Raw genomic sequence first — 17080 nt, forward strand, 5'->3', positions numbered from 1 at the left:
AGGCACAGCACTCAAAATATAATTTACAGAGAAAAGCAGATTTCTGAAAGTACACATGAAAGTCAAAAAACTTTTAGAGATGCCACCTTGCAGAGTTTCAGAAAAGACATCCTTTTATTTTATGGTAGACAATGGTACTCACAGGCTGTTCATTACAGCCAGTCAAAGCAAGTATAAGCCACTGTTAAATGAGTTTGGGCTTGTGAATGGAGCTAAATCATCTTGACTGGCAGCTATATTATTACTCAGCATTTATGTAGTGCTGTGCATAAACATAACTCAAAATTCTTGATTGCAAGTTTGAAAGCCATCTGGAATCTAGAAGTTTTTTCAGATATGAGGAACAGCAGCACTGGAAAAAGGGTGGAGAAAGGGGCAAGAGAAGAGAGAGCATCTCGAGCATTCAGGAGTCTTTATGAAATACTCCTTTAATTAGCTGAAAGAGGTCACAAAAGTAGTTGGTTTCAATGTGGATTTTGCAGGAAAAAAACAAAACCTGTAGTTTAGTGGGGAAGAGATAAAGCATCAAAAACTAGTGAAAGTGCTTGGAAAAGGTTAAAAGTAAAGAAAGTTCAAATGCTACTCACATGTACTGAGTCAGAGATTTGGCCCAAACTGTCTTTGGCCCAACTGCTCCCACATTGAAAATCCTACTCATTGTTCCACTTGTAAAGGTTTTTATCAACTTGACAAAGTTGATAAAAAACCCATGTGGACAGCTGGCAAGGAGAGAAGTCTTTTACACAGATTCATCATGATCTTCTAATCTGACCTCCCTTATATCACAGCTTAAAGGATGTCATCCACTACATCATGTCTCAAGCTCATAACTTTTGGTTAAATGACAGCGTATCTTTAAGATAGATATCCAAGTTTGACTTAGAGGTGTCTAAGAAAACCACCGTATTCCCAAGAATTTGCTCCTATAGTTTAATACTTTCACTGTTAAAATGATGTGGTTTACTTCTCATCTGAATATATCTGGCTTCAGCTTCCAATCTCTTTATGCTAGATTAAACAGCAGTCTCTCAGAGATGTCTTTCTCTCGTGGGTACTTCCTGACCTTGAAAAAGTCATCACTTAACTGATCTTGCATAAACTACATACCACAAGTTAAACTGGAAATTCCTTTAAGCCAAGCTTTCCAGTACTTTTATCTTCTCCAACACCCAGCCAGCTTCTCAACAGCCTTTTGAAATACAGACATAAAACCTAAACATTATGCATGCGTAGTTTTACTAACATCATATCCACGGATAATAATAATAGCTCCTTTTCAGTTTCCCTACTGAATAACAAGGGATCATATTGCCTGCTTAGTTACACTAGCAGCTAGCTACATTTCATTCAAAAATCTTATTGTATTCAGAGGTTTATCCACTGTAACATAAAAAGCTCCTTTGAAGGTCACTGCTTTCTAGTCCTTTCTACAGTCCTTCATCTTATAAAGCTAGCAAATTTTCACTGACCCTAGGTGTATGACCTTCACTTACAAGAACGTATTGCAAGTCATCTGTGCAGGATGACACACTTTCTTTACATGCCTCTACAAGCAACACTTTTCTCCCTCCAGCAATCTTTCTTGAGGGCAGCCACTCAGACGGGTCTGCAACATGTACTCTGCTGGGTTGCCTCTAATTTTCTGCTTTCTTATGTAATTTTTTTTATTTGTTTATTTTATATTTTAAAAATTAATAAGAAAACATTAAAAAAAAATCACAAAATGATAAAGCACATCATTAAAATGACAAAAAATAAAAGCAATTCAAGCAATGGAGATATAGCTTAATCCCCTTCCAACCCTCTAGAACAATCACATATGAGAGAGACATTTCTTAGAGTGCCTAAGTACTTGAATTTTTACATTCATAAAAGGAAATTTCAGAATATTGGGTATTGGCTCTTATCATTGGATCTAATTTAATGATAAGAGAATGCATTCTTTTAGAAGCACAGACCAGCAATAGTGTCACACACTTACAAAAAGAGAAAAATTGGCAACATTCATTACTGAGACACTTGTAATGGTAAGATCTTCAGCAGCTATTTTGGCATCTCAGGTAGCTTCTGTCTGTCTTTCTTCTGAGCTAAGGCCACGTATCCTTCTCTTGGCTCCAGACAGAGCTTTCACTACCTAAAATGACTGCCACCGCCTCCTGGCCTCCTTTTCTCCCTGGAAAGGGGAGGAGCGCAAATGAGCCCTTGTGACCTCTCTCAAGTGTATATCCCAAGTTAGAATACCCATATATTGACCCGTCAAGTCTTACAAGATTTTTCTGTATTTTCTTTAATGGGACATTGAGGTACTACACTGTGCTGCCAAAGAATACATATTTTTTTTTCCCTTTTTCTTCCCTTTAAGCTCTTTTGGTAAGCGTTTCTATTGTGCACCTTACTGATTACATTCCTGGCTTCAGATTGCTTCAGACTTCCACACAGATACTGGTTGTTGTTTTTTTTTTTTTAAGGCATTCCAGGAAACAGTAAACGAGTAAGCTTTTTATTGAACATCTATTTGGTCCCTAAATAATGTAAGTTTGAACACAGTACCACAAATAGTGAAACTGTGAATGGATTGCTTACTACATCTCTTCCACTAAAGGATATCAACTTTATGGTATTTGCTTCAAAAGTCCTGTCACATTTCTATTCAGCTAACTTAAAATCTAAAATTATAAAAAGCTGTAAATTTAGTGACCTTTTTTTTATAAAATATCATTAATAAAAATTATTCTTCAATACTTTACACTCTTACAGCACTGTACATAAAGTTCTGAATTAGTTTATATAGTGGGGTGGATCATCATTCGAATCATTTTAACTATTGATAGAACATTATAATTTTCCTTCCTCTTCCTCCACTAATCCCAAATTAATGAAAAATCCCCATAACATTGTTCTGCAGAGCCTCTCACATAGTCACTACTCTTAAATGCAATTTAACCAATGCAACCAAAGCATTTCAGAATCGCTGTATGATGTAACTACATTGTCTCACCTCTTTCTGAATACAGAACTGAAATAGTCATGTGTTTCTGTGCAGTGGAGATCAGCAAAACAAATTTGTAAATACTTACCCCGTAAACCTTTATTATTATGGCACAAAATTAACTAAACAAACACTAGAAGAAGTGTAACTAGGATCCAGTGGGAAATTTAATGGCAGGCATTACTTTCTGGATAGAATAAGTGTAAGGCAAATGTAGTCCTCTTGCTGTTGTGGGTGAATGTAAAGAATAATGCTTGCTAATGAGACAGGGCTGAGAACTGCTTCATAAAATAAACATAATGGGTTTGCAAGCTTTATAACGTACAAGAGCAAAACTGAGTTTCCACTCTCTGGAATTTAAATTTAATTTCTCTTTGCTAACATTCCTTATGAGAACAGACAGCTTAGAAAATTCTCATGGCTAATCATGATTACATATACACACATACATTTTCAAGTGTGTATTAATTACAGGCAAGTCAGACCAATGCTGGCAGAAGTGTGCCACTAAATCAGATTGGTCTTCCTAATAGAAATGGGAGTCACTGCTGCTACCATTTTCACTTCGTAATAAATCCTCAGAATCTTTCATGTCCAAAGATTCTAGCTCAAAAAAATAAAAAAGTAAATTTAGAAACAATTCATACAAGCCCATCCTCATGAGCTGCAGTCATCTTTATTTTCCCTTGCCCTTTCATCATAAATGCTGTGACACTGCTTTTGATTGCTTTACCCTGAAAGACTTGTGAAGTCAAAAACATTGCTGTATTGTCCAGGTAAATTAGCCTGTAGAGTTCTTGTCAGCAAAAAATCTTTCCAAAGGGCATAAATGATTGCTAAATGGAAAAAAAAACATGTATCAGTTGGCATATGAGAAAAGAAAAGAACGTACTTGGGGCAGGAAGATGGAGTGATTAGATGTAAGAATTACCTTTCTAAAGGATTTTGACTCCTGCAGGATAAAATTAAAGCTTAAAGCTGTGTTGTAAGAACAGATATTTTAAATACTGTACTTATGAGCACTCCAGGCCTCAAGCAGCCCCCAACAGTCTTTACTGGGAGTTAGACTGGGATAAAAATAACCAAGAGCAGCAGCACACCACTTCTGCACAGCTGGCCACACGCTGCTTACAATACCATTCTCCTCTACAAGAAATACTGAAGAATATTTCTCAACTCACGTATGCTGCAGATAAAGCAAACACCTGTGCCTTTTTCTAAAATGGTACACCGTATTTTGCTGCTGAGCGTACGACAGAGTAACAGTCAAAACTATCCTGACTCTCCCATTTTCCTCTAGCTGCACGGGGACACATCCCTGGGGTGGCAAACACTGCTAGTAACAAGGATCATCCCCACTATTTTCAAGGGGTCTTTACCTGTAGAATTCTGCTGAAGAGAGAAAAGGCTTCTTTGCAGGAGGGATTTATGAAAATTAGCCCTAATCAAAACATGAAAGAAGTTTTACAGCTAAATGACTGCTTAGCTGAAGGAAGAAGAAGATAGAAAATATCATGCCTTAACCTAACAGCCCCAGATTTTTATGACCACAAAACAAGCAACCACTGCAGCAAATTGTCACCAGAATGAAACCTGGAACAAAATGTTAAGACGCTGTGACCATAATATCATAAAAAAAACTTCTGTGAACAGTCTAAGGATTCAAATGTTGGAAGTGTTAAAAAATCCACAATTGGCCTCCTAAAGCTCATCAATATCTTTGTCTTTTATTCTTGGGGTTTTTTGGGGGGTTGCTTGTGGGTTTTTTTGTTAAGCTGCAGAATGAGTTTTAAGAGACCCTATTGCCTCAAAAGATTGAGTCAGAAAAAAGTCTGGAAGAGAAAGGCAGTTAACATACTTCAGAACTGGTTTAATATTGATTATATTAATGATCCAATGTAATTTCTTTCCCCCATACTCTCCTCCTTATGTCAGATTGGATATTACAATAAATAGGAACATGATAAAATAATAGCATCCCTGCACCATTACTCTTTCTTAGATGATTTAATGCAAAAAAACCCAAACCAAAACATAACAAAAATCCCCCCTTTTTTCCTTATCAATTTATTTGGCTGCAGCAGAAGTCATGCTGGACAAGATAAAACAAAACACAGCAAACAGCAACAACAAAAATCAATATATAAACACATTTGTAATTCCCTAAGATAAATGCCTAAATGTGCGGCCACATTAGGGAAGATAAATTCTGGCTTTAAGAGTTTGACCATAACCCCAAACAGGATCTTCTAATATAGCAATATCCACTCCTGATACGCACTTAAAGATAGTAGTGACTCAGAAATGTATGCACATGTTTACCAATATTACCTTTTTAGTAGATATAATTTGGCTTGTCTGGCAGAACTGCTAAGTATGGAGTTCATTTCACTTTGCTTTTGGTAGATAACGTTAAGCACCTACCCTAAGGTAGCTGTGTCACCCCTGCAGTCACTGAAAAGACATGAGCACATCTGCAAAGCGATTTATTCCATCCTAGCTGACATCCTAAGACAGCTAAGATCAATTTCTTCACAAAATACCTTTCTCTCTCTCCATTGATTACAAGCCAATGTTTTATTATGGCATCTGGCACTACAGAGGTGAGAGCTTTGAAAGATGGCCCCGGGTCTCACCTGGGTTACTGACACTGCAAACCACAGTCTGGAGCAATTTTAATTATTCATACTCAGCAATGGAATGAATTCACACTCTTAGATGTGTCACAGGGAAACTACATCTAAATCTGAGTCTGCTGATTCAGGGGAGATCGTGTGTGTGCTTAAACACACACCTGTCTCTGCTGGCGGCTTTGCCTGAGATGCCGAAAATTAGGCAGGTTATAGACTTCACCCTGAAAACACACATCTGTGTCACACAGTACAATAACTTCATGTGATACTATCTTAATCTCCACAGCGGTCTAGTTACATTAGATCAGTGGTACAGCTGAGCAAAAAAACCTCAACTCCCAAGCCAGCACTATGTGGCCAGCCAGCCCACATCTGTCCCAATGCTTCGGCTTTAGATTGAATTTCAGTTCACTGAAGGTTAATGCTAATCCATTCATCTAAGCAAGCGGTGAAGACTCTGAGTTACCACAGCTCTCCTAAATTTTACCACAGAAGAAGTGGATGAATGCATTTCTTTGGGGACTCGTATTTGCTGGCAGTTAGGAAGTGTTCAGAACCAAAGTATTTTCTGTGACTGAAAACAGAGAAGACTACAGCTAACGTGTTAATCGCAAAGTAGGTGTCTGTCTGAGGAAAATGCCATTTACATAAAAGCCTGCAAAAACATCCAGAATACAGAGCTGGCATCTATTCTGGGGGGAGCAGTAGGAAAGTGAGCTTCACAGAAGTAAGGAAAGGTTCTGGCAGCAGTGAGATGGCAGAAGGCAAGATAAAGGTAATTGATGTTCACAGCGTTATCTAAACAGGGGCTCCTTGATCTAAGAAAAGTTGCAAAGAAAAGTGTACTTTCAAAAAGAATATTGAAGCTTATGGAACTCATCTGACAGCAGTCTGGTAAATGGTACTAAAATCACCTACATGATGCACAGCAGGGTTTTTTTTTTTTTCTTTCTTTTTCTTTTATTTTTTTTTTCCTGGACTCTTTTCCTATATGTATTTATGTATTTTGTCCAAGTACTACCATCACTGAACACAGTTTCATGCAAAGCACACTCAGAGACACCTTGCTGTTTTTACAGAGATCAGAAAACACATATTCTCCCTCTAGAAATGTGCATGAGTTGGGATTAGAAGATAGTGAAAGAGGAGGCAGCATCACACCAGTAAGCCAAAGCACGTCAATCTGCTGCTGTACTCTTTCACTAAACTGAAAGATAAAACAGTGAAGAGAATGATTCAGTATCTTGCTCATACATCCCAACAGGAAGGCTTAATCCTGTGTAGACAGGCTGATAATTAAGGAAATGGTAAACTTTATTGCATTTCCAAGAAATAACCCAGCAATCCACACTCATTCACTGACACAATTTCATCTGCAATTTTTCAGCACTAACAGACTTTAAAAGTTCGGGAAGTTTGGTATCAATATCACAGACAGTCATGCTTTTCAATCCTCATTACTTCAATTACTGCTTTTTATATATATATATATATAAACTTCAGACAAAAGACAATCAACCCATTTAGGAAGCTTCTGTTAACTGTAAGATACTTAGTTTGCTTACTTTACCACAATATTTCCTAAAGTCTTCGCCTTCACTGGTTCCTTATTTTCATCCAGAATCATCACTGCAAAAAAGTAATATAGGAAGAGAACTCCTGTCAAGTAGTGTATTTTTAGGTGGAGGACAGTCTCTTTCTTCGTGGATATCATCTTACGTCACACTTCAGAATGGCAATACACCAAGCAACAAAAGGAATTAAGTAATTTAGGAGTCCCAAACTGGATAATCCCATGCCCTTATTAACATTCAGCCCTAAGTACAAAAATTCTTAAATAAAACTTGTGCTTTGGGAGCAGATATAGCTCAAAGTCAAAAAGGGAGAAACATAGAACTGAATATTAAAAGACACCTTCATACCGGAAAATCTAAACTTCCAAATAGCAAAGGACCCTTCAGGTATATGACAAACACAAGAAAAAGTGTGCAGGTAACATGAGTAAGAAATAACAACTAAGATCACTGGAGGCTAACCCAGTTAATGTGAGAAATATCATTAGAAGTAAATAGGTGTGTCTAGTTTTCAAAGGCTCAGGAGACCTAGAAAGATGCTCCCCAGCTGACAAGGCTTATTCTAGTCTAGCAAAAGGGGTAAAGTAACTTGTGAACTACCCAAAGCTGCACAGGACAGTAATGCTCAAGTACAACGAAGAGTCCAGACATCCCAACAGAAGCCTTTTCCCTGGATGACACTGGCCCATCACCTTCAGTGAAAGCTCCATATCCTGGTACTGAGGTTTCTGAGGAAAAACACCTGAAACAGCATCTTTAATGCAGTCATCTAGGAAATCTACTGCAACCACCCATTCCATCTGAAGGTGTGGGCAAAAGGAAGGAATGTCAGATGGCAACTTGGCTTGTGATTAATGGAATTAAACAAAGTGAAATAAGTAAAGCATGAAAAAACAGGGAGGAAAAGTTTTAACAGACTGGGCTGACACGGATTTAAAAAACATGCTTCTTGAAGCCTGCCCAAGCAAAGAGAGCACCATTCAGCTGGATCCAAATTAGTACAAATAATCTTACATTCTGTATTAAGAAGTTCCAGATGAAATGGTGAAAAAAGGATGACAGACTTCTGACTAAAACCATCCTAAGGATCTTATGAGTAATATCATATCCTATCTGTCTAAAGAATGCCAACTTCTGTAGTTTACTATTTCTGGCTGAAGCCTCTCCTTCAAAGAGGATGGTAATTTTTAAGTAACTGAAGAGCTTGCTGAAAGCAACGGCTCAGCACCTAGATACAAGCAAGTCCTCAAGGCCAGTTTTATAAATTGGTGACTTGGAATGAGTAACTGGGATATGAAATCAAAAGGATGAATGGAAACACAGAAGACACTTATGAAAAGCAGCAAGCATGGCATAAGTAAAACCCATTTATAATCAGTAAACACTTTTTTTTTCCCTTATATATTTTTAGATGGTGTAATAACGTGTAAGAAAACAGTATGGTTAGATTTGGAGAATTTAGGCCCAGAGCACCATGAAGACGACCCACTCACATATAGCTTTCAAAGCTTTCTCTCCAATTTTTTCCTATTTTTATTATACTGAAGTAAAATCTAATCAGTTCATTGTAACTATTTTATCAAGACAGCAATTCTAGCATTCATTCTCCTCCTAGCAAGCACTGTATTTCAATGAACAAAACTTTTGGGAAGGGAGACATATTGCTCACTCCTGAATTACTGGAGGACTGACTGAACTCTTCAAAACCCGAGACTTGCTTCAGTTTGAAAACAATACAATGAAATTACCTGGAAAGAGTTCAAGTAGATCAAAGGGAAAGCACAATATAATGTTTTATTTAAAGCAGAGTTAGAAATTAATATGGTATCTTGATTCACTTTTAAATGCAATTTGTGCCACTGCACTTTGATATCATAGCTAAATACTGGTTTTATTCTTTGTATTCTAAAAAAGCAGCAAAGAAAGCAGTTTATTTTAGCAATACTGTGACAGGAACGAATTTGGCTGTGTTTAAAAAAAAAAAGTAGATTTTGTAACTTTCTATTTATATCGCAGCACAAATACAACATAACTTTAGGAATATCCAAAACCATTAACAGTTGCACGTGTAATCTAAAAATACAGAATCTAGCTTCTAAGTGGCATAAGGATCTCTTCTAATTAATATAGTAACAGCAGCAAAACAACATCAAAACAGAAGCGGGTGACAGAAAGACAGCTGCCAGTACAGAGCAATTTCAAGATCCACTATTTTATGAATGGCTGCATTACAGGACATCATTGGCCTTAAACCAGAGACTGAAAGAGGTAAAGTTCTTTCATAAGTCTTTAGTGAATTTTAGTGCTCATTTTATGTTTCCCTTTTAAGGCATGCTAAAGACATTTCCTTCATTCTATCTGATTAAATTCTTTACTTACGCTAGGCCCAATGTTCAAAAAAATTCATAGGAAATTCTTATATTCTTGCTACTTATACTGTTTTCTAGACCTGACTATCATCTGATATCATGTGTGGTGCAATGACATTCTTCCACTCTTCCCTATTTATTACAACTCTGAACAAACTTCATGGCTTTGTTTTAATGTTGTTTTTAAGCTATTGTTTGTCTTCATGCCATAACTGTAAATGCCAAAAGCCAGATCTGCTGAAAATGTTTATTTTCTTTAACATTCACTTATGCTTGTATGTATTAGAAGAAAAAACAGTTTAGCTCTTTCTGCCCAATGATGTGAGAACTTTTCCTGAAGATGGTTTGATCTTTAATGTAATTTTTTTTCAGACATCAAGTAATTCTTGAAAACTGTGTAAAAATCAGGGCTTCCCAGGTACGAAAATATTTTTGCATTCTTAATCCTTTGGAGACACCCTCTGCATGCAAATACTTTCAAAACAATGAGTGTTCATCCTTTTAATGTTGGTCCATAACCTACCATTTCTCCCAGCTGGAAATAAGAACTGAAGATAAAGCCTTAAAGCACAGTATTTCATTCATATCTTTATTATATGAAAGGACTAGCACATACTTCTACATTGCATATATCAAAGACAGGAGTAGTGGATCAATTCTCTGGAACATAACTCTGAATTTCTTATTCACAATCACATTCCACAACACACAAAAACCAGCTTCCTGTTACAGGAAGGAGGAAAATGTGTTAATAAGACTGTAATTTGCTTTCCTATGAGGTATATGAAAACTAAAGAGCACTTACTCAGGACTACAAGCAATATCTTTTTCTAGTAGCATGTTTAGCAAAGTCTTACCATTGTATCCTGGCACTGGTTTTCCTGCCTGTCCAGGTGGAGGTGTTGTAGAGTTCCCCAAACCAATACAGGAAGCAGTAATTGCAGAACCAGATTCTGTAAAGAGAACCCAAATATCATCAGTTAAGATCCTTCTTAGTGTCATTAAGTATTTATTGGTTCTAAATTTTGCTTCCAGCTCAGCACATCAAAATAATAAAATAAAATAAAAATTCCAGACAAGCAATGGAAAATTTAGCATTCGGGACATTTATGTATTATCTAATGAATGTAAGTTCATTACAGAAATTTGCGTTCTTCAAAATGGAACTTTTTCCGTTCCACAGAAGACAGTGAGAAGTAAACACTCTCTGCATTACACCTGTAGTTTATTATGCTATGGGTATAAGGTTACACCATGCCAGTAAGAAACTGCCTATAGCGAAGCCATGACACAAATACAGAGTAGGGCAGACATACTTCAAGGTTTATTTCACATGGCAATATCCTTGGGGAGAATGAATTACAGAAAAAAAAAAAAAAAAAATCCATTCTTGATTATCTTATCCCTGTGAGGCAATATCAAAGTTTCTGTTATTCTGTTTTGGTGGTAGACATTCAAGGTTTGGACGGTGAATAAATGCCAAATCTTCTCCACGACAGTATTGGTCATGAAGATCAGAGGAGACGTAGTGCCTAACAAAAATTTCTGTAAACAATGAAGTCAGGAATACCTCTTTTATAATCCTGGAGATCTCAATAGTATTTATTGGTGAAAACTAGTTCAGGTTGCGAAAAGTCTCAATAAGAAACAAGTTAGAAAAGTCAGACTTAAATTTTCAGCGTTACCAAAATAAACTCAAAAGCAGCAATCTGAGAAATAGGAATCAAACTGCTGCAAGATTTTGTGATCATAATCCATACTTTTTCTCCTCCTCCGCCTACAAACATTAAAGTTTTACTAACCACTGCATTCTGGAGTGGGTTTCTTTGGGGGATGGGAGGGGGCGGGGGTGGCGACAGTAGAGATGTGAGAAGACAAATGTCTCTTGGTTTTTGAATTTTAGGAAGATATTCTAATTGTCAACAGATAAATTGAACACTGACACTGTGTGCCTTTGCTCCCTGCACGGAGCCCACGGACGGCAAATCTGGAATCCCCGCTGAAGTGCCAACATGAAATAACTTGTTCAGAGCTTCCAAATGAGACAGCACAAATATCCCCTGTAACGTCTATGTCTTCCAAATTATCTCCACAGTTAGGCAGCTAGAAATTCCTCCCTTCCCACCCTCCTCTTTTTCTTAAGAAAGCTCAATTTCATGTAATATTTTTATACTACAAAAGTTGTTATCATAGAAGAGGAATAAAAACTACCAAGTCATACAACAGAGAGTTTAAATTTGAAAAAAAGACCAGTTGCTCCTCTCTCTTTCCCTCTAAGAAAAAAAATCATAGAAATTACTTTTAAATGCTGCTGTAACTCTGAGTCACAGAAAACAAAGTGTAGGTGGTTTTAAATACTAGCAGGAACACAGTATGAGACTATTACTTTAAAATACATGGGTTTATCATTCTGGAGGTCCCAAGTCTCAGGTCACATGGCCTGGAATTTGTAGTCCACACCACCCCCAAGTGTCAGCACAACAAAGTAGGGTTGTCTTCATCTCTATATTCATGTCATCAGTAGGGTCAAAACTATTTTCAGTTTTCTTGCATTAGAAAATTACAGTTGTTTTTGCTGTGATTTTCTCAGCTTTTATAGTATTCATCTGCCACTTCAGAAGTTGTTAAACGACTATTGAAGTGCTAAAAGAAGCAAGAACAAGAACAAAATTATTGAAACTTGTGGTGGGTTTACATTAGGTGTTAATAAGTAGCAGAAAACAAGCATTAACATAGCATAGGTAAGCTAGGGCATAACTCCAGCTTTGAGACAAAGAATGAGAATTATCAGCCCTTGGTGCTAATAAAGACAGGCTAAAAAGTTTGCATAGCTGTTTCCCCATCTTTCCCTGTTCCTTCTTTTATATAATACACATGCCCCTCACAATCACACATCCTGATCTTTTCTTCCAAAAAGCAGAACACCTAACCTACAATTACACGGGTGACACAATATCAAAATGACCTAACAACCTCATTCGTGATCACGCTGAAAGGTACAGGAAGAGAAACTCAATTTATTCAACAGTTTTGGGGGCTTCGTTTTCTCCACAGTATCTATACTGAAAACTTTTTTCCTCTTTTCCTCAGAACGGAATGAAAAATAGTATTTTTCTTAGAGAACAGTGAATTGGAAAAGACGGTGAATAGGACAGTTTCTTTTTTGACTGCATTAGGAGGAAAAGAAGTCATAGCACAGAGTACATCTTGCTTTACAAATTGCATGGCAAGAGCTAAAAACCATACTGTAACAGATCAGGTGAGAAAGGTATTCTCCTGTCGCCAAAACAGAGTGACTAGTTTGCTGCTGAGAGGTAGGGAACACAGCATCACTGTTAACCTGATGTACCACAAAGATTTTCATGAACTGGGAACTGACAAACATTTCTAATCAAAGGGAGAGGGAGAATCTGAAATTTCTGAAAATAAGTCTGGATCTGCTTGCCTCTGATAGACTGCTAATTAAAACAATATAAACTAGAAGGGAAACTTCATCATACTAATTTGTCTGTATTTGTCCCATTTTTTTGGACAACAGTGAACAAGACCGTATGAAAGTCCATTTATTCTAAACAAGAATTACAAGTTCCAAAACTTTGTGAATAGGTCTTTATAATTGCTGCTATTTCTTCTATTGTCTTCTCTGTTACCCATGGATACATCATTATCATATTTACCCAATGCTCTGATCTCTAAGCTGTACATTCAGTTCCCCTGGGTCAATAAGACTGTTTATATACATGAAAAAATTTGGGGTTTTGGTGCTTGGACCAGATATTAATTCAGAGAGGGAATCCCAAAAGCATCTGCTCTCTGTGTTAGGTTAACAGTTCCTGAATGCTGAAGATTCCCTTACAATGTAGAAGCACGAAGTGGTACCATCAAAGGACACCATGAATCTTTGTGCTGTACATTTCTTGGGAAATCACTGCATATCTTCCAAGGGGCATGCTGGATTGAAATATCAATTTCCCAAACCTATCAGAAAACAACTCATTTCTAGGACAGCATTTTTATCACAGAATGAAACACTATGGCTTGGAAGTGGAATTCAATTACAAATCCAGCTGAAAAGAAATCGTCACAGTTCAGAAAAGTAAGTATTGATGAGAAATTTTCCTTACCAATGATGTGTAACACAAGAACTGTGTGGCCCTTTCATGTATTTCCAATAAAGAAATCTGCTTAAGAATCTTTGTTTTCAACTAACATTGGTCTCTTTACAATTCAAGTCAGGGACTATACGCAGGTTGCAAGACCCAGGTCTGAAAGTTAAACCAGCAACAGTTTGACGTAGGACAACGCTTGTCAAATGGACATTGTATTCCACCTACCCCTTACATCAGGTTTCTAAATGTACAAACAGAAACCTCTTTCCTGACACACAGTTGTTTATAGTTGCAGATTCTCTGAAATTAATGCACAGCATCTAGACAGATTCCCAACGCTGAAGTTTCTACAAACTTGCATATTTGTAATGCAAGGAACAGAACAGCAGATCTGTCTTCCAGTCAGTCCCTTCTGCAAACCTTTAGGCCCTAACCATCCACCCACTGCACTAGCAAGTTAGCTCTCCCTCCAGCCATTGAAGGCTTTTCCGGGACAACTGGATCATAAAACCAATTTCCTTTTTGCACAACACCTTATAATATCACAATGAAACAGCTATTAGGAAAATCAATGTTTTACACTGGAAGAGCAATGTTTTACAACTAGTCTGGTAACTACATTCAACATCTGCTCCGAGTTATATGGAATGAATATACATACCTCTGAGAATAATGAAAAGCACTTCACTGAGACTTGGAAGAGAAAGTTAGTGAGAGACCATCTTAAAATCATAGCTGTTAAAGTGTCCCAAGTCCCTCCTTACGTTTTCACTTTCAGGATAAGGGCTGATGTAAAAAAATAGCCCTAGAAATTCAAAGCTGTGACCTTCTTTGTTTTGTCCTACATGTAAGAGAAAGATAAAATTTTAAAGCTATTTCAATATTATCGAGCTATATTGGACAGTTTATGAATAGTCTGATACAGGTATTTTTGTTGCATTTGCGCCTCTGAAAGCAATTCTTACGTCAGAAAAGGTGCTGCTGACACGGAAGCAAGAAGTGTGCTCTCTTATGAGTAGCAAAGGGAGTCAGTAGAAGTACACCTGACTTTACTCATCAGAAAGCTTCCACCTGCCCACTTGCAGAAGCTGTGCTCTGCCAAATAATTCCGGGCAAGAGCTAGTAAGTTCTGTGCTCAAAACTGTCTTGCTCATTCACAGTCAACAGTCAATTTCAATCAAAATAAACAGTTCTGAAATAACTCAGGGCTTTAAAGATGAAAAATGTCCTGTACCACCTATATTCCTGATACATTATAATTTCTAGACCATGTCTCATGTTCTTCAACATAATAGACTGTCACACTGCTAAAATATTGTATTTTCTGGTAGGAAGTACTTAGTGAATATACACTGCATTCTGACATTAATTTTTGAGTTTGGGCTGTACCAAGTGAGTTATGTAAGGCTGTCTGCTTTGAATTTCTTAGGATACACTGGATAGACACTGGAAGCATGCAGATGAGATGGGAATTTGTCATGTAGCCGGAGAAAATAGAGAAGAAAAAGGAGCAGTTGTCATACATTAACAGATTAGTGAATGCAATAAATATAATACATTAAGTTCTCACTCTGGCAGTGCTGTTTTGAGCCATTCTTCTGGCAAAGCTGTCATTTTGATTGAGAGGAATTAAAGGAATTACTACAGCAGAAGACAGCACTGATAAAATGGAGAGGAGTGTCTATGGAAGGGAGAAAGCTTAGGCAGCAACTGATAGTAAATTCATCCACATAGCAAGAATGTAGCTCTGAAGAGACTCTTTGCACATTCTCTCTCCACACAGTGGTCATTTTAATTATGCCAGAAAGGCTGGAATGAAAAATTCAATAAAGTAACAGCAACATCCTTTCTAATATGCCAACAGCTACTGGGTGTCTGGGAACAGAAAACCACAGTACCAGATGAATTACAGCACTCACACAGCATACTATACTGCTTCCTTATAATAAAACCAATCTAACACATACCAGAAATAACATGTACTGGGAGGGTCCTGAAGAGCGAGGGGCCAGGTCATCAAGTTTTCATACAGACCTCATTTCCTTCATCCTTCAGCATATGACTGTGCAGAGCAAAGTCAGTTTCTCAGTCAGTTCTTCATCACTAAAACCCAAGCAAGTTTCTAAGTCTCCAACTCCACTGGCAGTAAGTGACCTCACTCACAACTTGTGATTTAAAAGCGCTGTTAACCCTGACAAATTCTGTCTAGATAGCCATGCTGCAGGCTGGTAGCGCAAGCACCACTTCAGCCTTATGCTTACCGGTCCTGGAAGATGATTTCAGATAATTGTTTTAGCCTCTGTACAGTACAGCTCAGCCACTCCTTCAGCAAGGACTCAAAAATACCCACTGTATAATTTTACCATGAAGTTTTCTTCACTCTGCACAGCTCCAGGTTGTGGCATGAGACATGATGTAGTATTAATGTGTAGAAATAACTAGTGCGCCTGACTAGTGCTGGCTAGGTACCTACAAACAGTCTGATGCTAATTATCCATCAACAGTAAAACAAGGAGATGACACCTGGCCACTATTATTCCAGGATGCAGAGGAGAGCAGGTTGGATAATCCCAGTGCAACATGATGTGTGATGCTGGGCTGTCAGCTGGCAGGCTGCCACAAAAGTCCACAGTACAGCTGCACCCACATTGTTAGCATATGTTGATATGCCATGATTTTTACCGCCTTCTGAGGGTAAAGGTTAGTGAAAATTACTTTTCAGATCTATGATAATTATAGCGTGAACTTCCCCATCCATTTTACTCATTTCCTCTTCATTTTGCTTAAGTCTGTCATCAAATGAAGTAAAATTTAATGACAGAGCTTATATTTACTGAAATTCTCATCTTCTAATATATTTAGCAGGGTACTGCAGCAGATTATAACAGAAAAATGAGAGGAGTCACACGGAGACAATGACTGAAGAATCTGGAGAACGATAAATTCTTAAGGATTCCCTGATTCAGTTTTACCAACTGTCAGAAAGCAAGTGTGAAATTAAATCCAATTCACACATTATGCACAATTAGGTTAGATTAAAGACAATCTGTCATCCTAAACTCTGAAAGGCTTTGCTGGCTAGTAGTGAAACTTCAAAAACTCTTTCATGCATCATTTGGTATTTCATTTCACCCCTTATTTCTGAGGAGAATAACAGATGCAGCAGAGAAATTCTTGAACAGTGATGGTAATTATCATTTGTTTTTCCCCCATCTGACTGCATTCTTAACTTATTCCTCTTTTGAATTAAGCGCATGCAGCATCAACACAATAAATACCAGGTGCATACAGAATGCCAAAATATGATAAGTGAGTAGCAGAGGCCTATCTTAGCAAAACCCATAAGAAGAATCAAATTTTAGGTGAAGTATGCAAGTTGAGTGATTTGTAATCAAGGATTTCATAC

At 37.4% G+C, this 17080-nt stretch overlaps 1 protein-coding gene across 1 annotated transcript in view; it reads right to left on the reverse strand.

The window, feature by feature from the left end:
- Positions 1–17080, reverse strand: part of ACSS3 (acyl-CoA synthetase short chain family member 3) — a 91209-nt gene that overhangs the window by 10800 nt on the left and 63329 nt on the right. Inside the window, exons 10-11 of the mRNA XM_074168486.1 lie at positions 10423–10518; positions 7188–7251 (exon numbers count right to left, since the gene is read on the reverse strand). Of these exons, the coding sequence (XP_074024587.1) occupies positions 7188–7251; positions 10423–10518 (160 nt within the window). The remainder of the gene's footprint in view (positions 1–7187; positions 7252–10422; positions 10519–17080) is intronic.

This window comes from Numenius arquata, chromosome 2 (assembly GCF_964106895.1).
Source record: "Numenius arquata chromosome 2, bNumArq3.hap1.1, whole genome shotgun sequence".
NCBI classification, from domain to species: Eukaryota; Metazoa; Chordata; class Aves; order Charadriiformes; family Scolopacidae; genus Numenius; species Numenius arquata.